The 7115-nt window shown below is 39.8% G+C and overlaps 1 protein-coding gene across 1 annotated transcript; it reads right to left on the bottom strand.

The window, feature by feature from the left end:
• Nucleotides 1-280: 280 nt before the first annotated feature.
• On the bottom strand, nt 281-6374 carry amigo1 (adhesion molecule with Ig-like domain 1). The gene is made up of 2 exons (XM_053503461.1): nt 5927-6374; nt 281-5516 (listed from the first exon to the last, which is right to left on the bottom strand). Exon 2 carries the CDS (start codon nt 5403-5405, stop codon nt 3933-3935), a length of 1473 nt encoding a protein of 490 aa, XP_053359436.1. The 5' UTR covers nt 5406-5516; nt 5927-6374; the 3' UTR covers nt 281-3932.
• Between the last annotated feature and the right edge of the window lie 741 nt (nt 6375-7115).

The following is a 7115-nucleotide window of genomic DNA, read 5'->3' as shown; positions in this document are numbered from 1 at the left end:
AAACCTACTCAGACAGAAAAAGAGCTTCAGACAGTTAGATTACTTATGCTTATTCTATGAAACCTGTATCTCCAATAAAATTGGTATTATTTGAATGATAGAGCTTGTGTTGGTATTGCTGTACTCCAGATAAGTAGGAAAATTGTGTCTTATAAGTGACTTTATTGAGGATGACTTTACGTTTCTGAAAGAAATGATATAATTAGAATAATAAGTAAATATGCTGGCTTGAAACAAAACAAAGCAAAGCTGACTCCAAAATGAAGCTGTGACCTTTTTTATTAGTTTTGCAAATAATTTTTACCATTATAGTAATTATCTATAATAAAATCTCTGGCTTAAGCATTACCCAACTGTCAGTCACAGTCAGAACCTCTCTAACTCTAATATACAGGACCAGCACTAGGCAAAATATAATGGATATTGCACTCATATTTTGCTTACTAAGACACAGACCATGTTTCCACTGTAAGGCTATTACTACCTTCAAAGCATTCAGTGTGCACTAATGTGATTTCCGGTCGCTGGGTTTATGTGTCTCTTTGTTATTTTCCTTTTACAAAAACTAAAGACTTAAATGATAGAGACGTGGTCAGTGTATATGTCATATACTAAAAGACTTTGTATATGCAACTGTAGACAACAGACAGACACAGGCCACTTTATATTAATAGTCTCTAGAAGCCAGAGATTCAAAATTAAACAAGATAAAATACTTGACATACAGATTTGTGAAATAGTACATACATGTTACATACAGGATATGGCACTTAAAAATTGGACAAAATCAACAGAACATACCCACAGACAGGATTCAAAGTGGCTAGATAAGAAATAGATATACTGGTACACAATTTAGTGTGCTTACATTATACATTATCCTAACGAAAGGTATGAGAGGCGCATAATGTAATGTCAAGGCAGTTCTCTGGGTTTGTTGTCCCAAACGTTTCTACATATAACAGTGTATTCCTGAAATAGAGCATATAACCTACTGCTTAGTGATACAGTGCTTTGTTGCCTCCATAGGTACAGTCTGTGATGGCTTACTGAAGTTTCTGGTCTATTCACTTCTTAACTTCTTAATTTACTGTACAGACCTACTGAGACACATTGTAAACATATCTTTAAGATTTCATATGACAGAAACAGAAATTACAACAGTTAATGTTAGGAAATGCTTAACATCTTTTGTCACAAATGGAATCCAGACAACAGCATAAAGAGCACTATATAAAGAAGAAGGAGGTCCAATATGCTCCCTGTGATCTACTTTCTCACAGGTTATTTTCAGCTTTAACCCACATGATCGACCTAAACAGGTTCTTCAGAACCATCTGCATCAAAGCCAGCTGTATTAAATTGATACGCCTAATACATGTCCGTATTAGAGCCAGCAGTATTAAACTAGAGGAGTGACTCGGGCACTTCTGATTAAAAGAAAGCAAGGAAATCAGACAAAATAGCTTGCTGGTTTAAAAAAACACTGTAAACAAACATGGAATCAACACCCAAAAAAAGCACAGATGTACCACCCATAAAATGCTAAATGATGAACAGATCAATAAAAACGCCCCTGCCATCTAACAATATCCAAGGACTTAAACTGAATGAAAACAAATGACAGTGGCTGAAAAGCCATTAGAACGTGTTTTGGGTGTTGTGTCTCTTGCCAAGTAGAAGCATGTTTAAAAGCAACTGAGACACTGGCCTCTTCCCATAAAGATCACGATGGCGAGGACGTCACAGGATTTTGGCTTCAGCTGAGGAGGCGCTTAATAGGCCTGAACTGCCCACTGCCTGCCGCTGTCCATCATAGCTGCTCTCATTTTCCAATGCTTTTTTTCCTGAGATGATGCTGTGCAAACCAGATGGGCTCTCCCCTCTTGCGTAAAATCAGAATCTTAGAGGTTTCAGTCCCTTATTACACAGATTGTAACTGGAATGCGTTAAAACACTTCCATCGCTAGTGTCCTCCGTATGTCGTTACCATTGAGAATCAATGCGTTTGGAATTAGCCTGCCTTTGACTTCACAAGTGGGGTGGAAACAAGAATGATAGGGCTGTCAAACCACTGTCTTATTTCACTCTAGGCAAATATGAAGCCAGAACATTGAAACTATTATGGTGCTGGGATAGAGTTACAGAGTATGCCGGGTGAATGCTACATAGAATGCATGTTATGTAAGAATACACTTGATCCAACATTCTGAAATGTGCATTTTGTGTGCTATATCTGGGGAACTCTCCCGCTGTGTTTATCATGTTCGTTAATGCCGACTGTGACTCTGGGTAGTGACATGCATAATAAGTCAAATCAGGGTCTTTTGCAAAAAAATGAATACACAAACCTATGACTCTTTCCTTTTTTTCTGTTTAAGATTACAAGCATTGTTTTGGGCTTGTTTTGTAACTAAAGATGGGCCCAATCATTTAAAGATTTAGAAAACATTTTCACAATGGGTCACACAGCAATGTTAGCAAAGATAGAAAAAACAATTGAACTTGAGAAGGTTTGAGAATGAGAGATGTTAGATATGGACTGTCCTCGTGTACTAGAGAAAACCAGAGAAATGCCTTATTCTATTTTAAGAGGTTATTAGCATTCAGGAAATCTCTCTCTCTCTCTCTCTCTCTCTCTCGTTGTCATGACAGACAGCCTCATGCAAATGGCATTGTGCAAATAATAGGCCATATTTTTGGACAGAGAATGGCAGTCATAACGTGATTACGAGTCATTGTTTAAGGTATACATTTGCTGTGCACACAACCTGCTGATTTAAATTACTCTTAAGCTGGGGATTACAAAAAAGGCTATTGTGCATCTGGCATCATTTTTCACCCATCCATGGGGCTCACAGTAGCTTGCATGTCAGATTACCTTTCTGGTGCTACAACTACCCAAAGTTTCAATAACCAAAAGCAACAAGTGACATCTACTTAATATATATTTTAGCTATTTCTCCTAAAATCCAGCATGTTTTTTGTTAAATCCAACAACAGCTGTTGTCTTGTGGCATTATTGCAAATATCTATGGAATTGCAATGCAGTGAAGTTAAACTTTGGTTTAATGACCTTAAAAACAACAACCACCAATATAAATGTAATGGTAATGCCAATGTACCAACTGATTATTCTTTTCTATGATTTTGCTTTTAAAACTGACCCAAGTTTTGACATCTTGACCTCTACATTTCGACGCATTGACCTCTACGCTTTGATGTATTGACCTCTATGTTCTGACGTATTGACCTCTACGTTCTGACATTTTGATAAGCTTAGAAGGTGCGGGACTGAATTTCTACAATCACATTGAAATCTGCTACGCCCTTTCAAATGCACTTGAAAGTGTTCAGCATTCACCGTAATGGTGGTCAATGGCATGCCACTCCTCTAGCAATGACTCATGACTGAAGTCTATATATAAAGTGGTGATGCTGGCAAGTTAGCATTTGGGGAAGGGAGGAATAAATATTGTAAATACTAATGGCTACAGGACACACAGTTATAATCTTTCTACTCTCAGCAGTCTAAGAATCATAATATATGGTTTATATGTTTGATATATTTCTGAATAATAAGGCTTGACAGTGCCTATTTATGAAGAAATTAATTTAGCCTTGTTCCTTATCACCTTCCACACTTCTCAGTACCTAAAAGTCCACTAACTGTATATGGCAAGACCTTTTCACAGTATATACTTAAGTGCTACAGATTAAAATGCTGGAAAGGCTTCTCTAACTTGTCCACTTGTCCTTGTCAAATTCACAGAGGAAAGCTATAAAACACTGTGTCTTTAATTAGCCACATGCTGAAGGGTGCAAACTGCATTTCTGTTGCTCTTTTTCCAGAGATGTCTCAACAACTTCGTATCACACAATTTGCATCCATCACAGAAGGCTGCCCAGTTTCAAGTCTGGACAGAATCCATTCAGACCACAATGGGTGTGTCAGAGAAGACTGAGCTAATAGAGTCTGTTACTGATTTCTTTCTCTTTCCTTTTCCATGCTTAGCCTCATCCTCCAGCTCCTCTTCTCCATTGCGATTCACTTTCCCATTCTGGCCCTGCAGGTCCTTTGGATCTATGAAGGCAACATGTCTGTTGGGCTCTGCTTTGGTTGCCAGATCCTCGTGTGTTGGGGTGGCGCTGAGCATGGATGAATGAATACTATCCTCATTATTGTTCTTGGACTTCCCTTGCCCTGGACAGCAGAAGCACCGGCAAGGGGTCAAGTACAGGTAGATAAGCACCAGGACCACACTGGCCAAGCATCCTACCAGAGTTGTGTATGCTGTATTGAGGGTCTCCCCATTTCCATTGAGAGTGAAGTTATGCACCTTCACCCACACATACAGGGTTTCATTGAGGTACTCACTTACAGCAAAGCAGGTGTACTGACCAGAATCCTCGAGTTTTACTGAACTGATCTCCAGGTTGCCATCGGTAAGAACAAAATCAGTCTGGTTTTTTACTGCTACATTGCCAGGTAACATCCAGGTCTTGGACATGTCCCGGTGCCGTGTATCACATTTAAGGACTAGAGACTGCTCCAAAAAGGCTTCTTCCACAGATTCATTATATGTGCTGCAGTTCATATGCATGTTTAACTCAAAAACACGCAAGATTTTCTTATCGGGCCCTGGAAGTATGCAGGTGTAGTCATCTTTGAAGTCCACAGCTGAGTTCAGTCGTCGCAGATACCAGTGTGCCATCAAGCTGTACAGCTCACAGTCACAGGTGAGCGTATTATTGTGGAAATATAATCCATTCTTAAGCCAGGCTGGCAAGTCCTTTAGGTCTTGAATGGGAAGGACTTTGATCCTATTGGAAGACAAATCCAATAAGCTCAGCTTTTCCAGTCGTGTCTTGTCCTTAACCAGCTCCAGAGGGAAGCGGGAAATCTGATTCTGGCTCAGGTAGAGCTTCTGTAGTTTGCTGAGGCCTGTGAAGGCAGTGCGGTCAATCTGGGAGATGTGGTTGTTGTAAAGCAGCAGCACCTCTAGATACTCTAGCTGTTCAAAGATGTACTCATCCAGTTGGCGGATACTGTTAGACGACAGGTCCAAATAGCGCAAGTGCTTAACATAAACAAAAGCTTCAGTAGAGATAAAGTGCAAGCCATTATGGCTCAGTAAAAGGTTGTGGAGTTTGGGGAGTTTGTATTGAGTCCATTCTGCACGTAGTCTGGTGATGTCATTATAGCTCAGATCGAGCACTGCTGTGTACTTGGGCAGGTCAGATGGAACGGTAGTTAAGTTCATTTTGGAGCAGCTCACAATGTTACTGGCACATATGCATGTTTTGTGATAATTCACTATCGAGCCATCAGTTCCTGGCATATGGATAAGAACCAGGAAAGTGCAGACAGCCCACTTAATGAACAGTTCCATGGAGGATGGCATATCTTCCACTCTCTTAAGAGTCAAATCTACTTTTGCAATATGATGTTTTCGACTTCTTTTCCCACAATGAAGATATTAACTGAAAGAGCTGACTGAGTTGTTGAGTATAGGCTGCAAACAGGGGAACAAACAAATAAGATCATACAAGGCTGAAATCTAAGGAATTTGTTTACAGTGTGCATTTAGACATTGATGTCACTTCTGAAGAAAAGTCTACGCTTTTACACTTGCATGCATACAAACAAGCCAGAGGCACATAATATCTTAAGGATATGAGCATTAAATGTACATTCATATCCTCTGTGAAACATCCTGCGAACAACGATCAATAAAAACACTTAGGAAAGGAAAGGTGAGATGTTATGGCCTGTAGTGCTCCTAGACAGCAGCGTTGCATTGCACCATTTCCCATTTGCACTGTCCCATCTTTCAACGTGCCCATGTAATGCAATTCTCTAAAACAAAAATGAAAACAAGGCAAACAAACAGAAAAACGATTTGCGCATGCAATCCTACATTACCTTAGAATATTTCGCTTCGGGTAACGACACATCAAGGTTTGTGTGTAAATAATGCCCAGAACTGGCGTTTGTTTATCCATTGCCCATCACAGTAACGTGCCATGCTTTTCCCATTCAGAAACAAAAGCCAGATGGAGATGTACAGATACAAGAACGACGTGTCCTTCCGGAAGACGAAACGTTTCGAGCACGAAATTAATAGACCATATATATATATATTTTTTAATGCAGTTGAACTCGGCTAAGGAGAAATGCGCAAATAGTTACGACATTACGTAAAGAAAGGGCGCGCTTCTTATAATCAGCGAGACGTACTACTGCAGATGTGAATGCATCCATTTTAGATATCAGTCTAGCCAAAGCGGCCGAAGATCCATGAGGCTTGCAGATGCCGTGTGTGTGTGTGTGTGTGTGTCAGGAGAAGAAATGAGCTCTGTCCGACCCCTGATCAGACGCCACACGGACTATCTGATGAGCAGCATCTCTTCACGCGCACTCACTCTCCGGAGCGCATGAGCAGTCGCGCGCTTTCGCTCTGCCTTTCTCACGCGCATAAAAACACTCCGGCGGATTTCATTCACACAGCCTGCTCAGTCCTAACGCTTCCCCTGGTCTTATTCAGTCCCGCAAATTCTACAGATACGCACTTTCAATTCACAGAGGAACAAATCCGTCACGTTCTTTTTCTAACAGGTGCCTTTAGTTTAATATCCATATGATCTTTGAATGAATCAATCCGAGTAGAATACGGCATTTTCGTTTCTACGGGAACACGTATCGGTTTATCAATTATTAATTGAATAAATAAATTAATTAATTAATTAAAGAATCTTTGTAGTCTAACTAGGGACCAGAGGCCCCTGGACATCAAGAGATGCTACCATAGAATGTATTAATAGGTTCGCACTATCGAAAAATGCTACATGCTAAAGTGGTAAATGTACTATAACAGTAAGTGGAGCATGTTTTGAGCCATCATTATAGCATATATTTATAAAAAGAATTGATATAGCATATTCTTAGTAAATATATCAACAAAATAAATTACACAGTTTCTAAGGTCTTTGTATGCGAAGAACTGTTGTGTAAAAAAAAAAAAAAAGATAGGTAGATAGCATGGACACAATGCAGGCAATTTGGGAACGGGAATGTGAATGTGAAAGGAAACCTGAGTACCAGGAGGAAACCC

This window comes from Clarias gariepinus, chromosome 9 (genome assembly GCF_024256425.1).
Source record: "Clarias gariepinus isolate MV-2021 ecotype Netherlands chromosome 9, CGAR_prim_01v2, whole genome shotgun sequence".
NCBI lineage: Eukaryota > Metazoa > Chordata > Actinopteri > Siluriformes > Clariidae > Clarias > Clarias gariepinus.
Note: the sequence above shows the minus strand (reverse complement) of the source record. Positions and strands in the feature narration are given on the sequence as shown.

What these genes read in the sequence shown, in the direction of transcription:
- amigo1 (XM_053503461.1), bottom strand. Translation starts at nt 5,405, where the DNA reads ATGCCATCCTCCATGGAACTGTTCATTAAGTGGGCTGTCTGCACTTTC.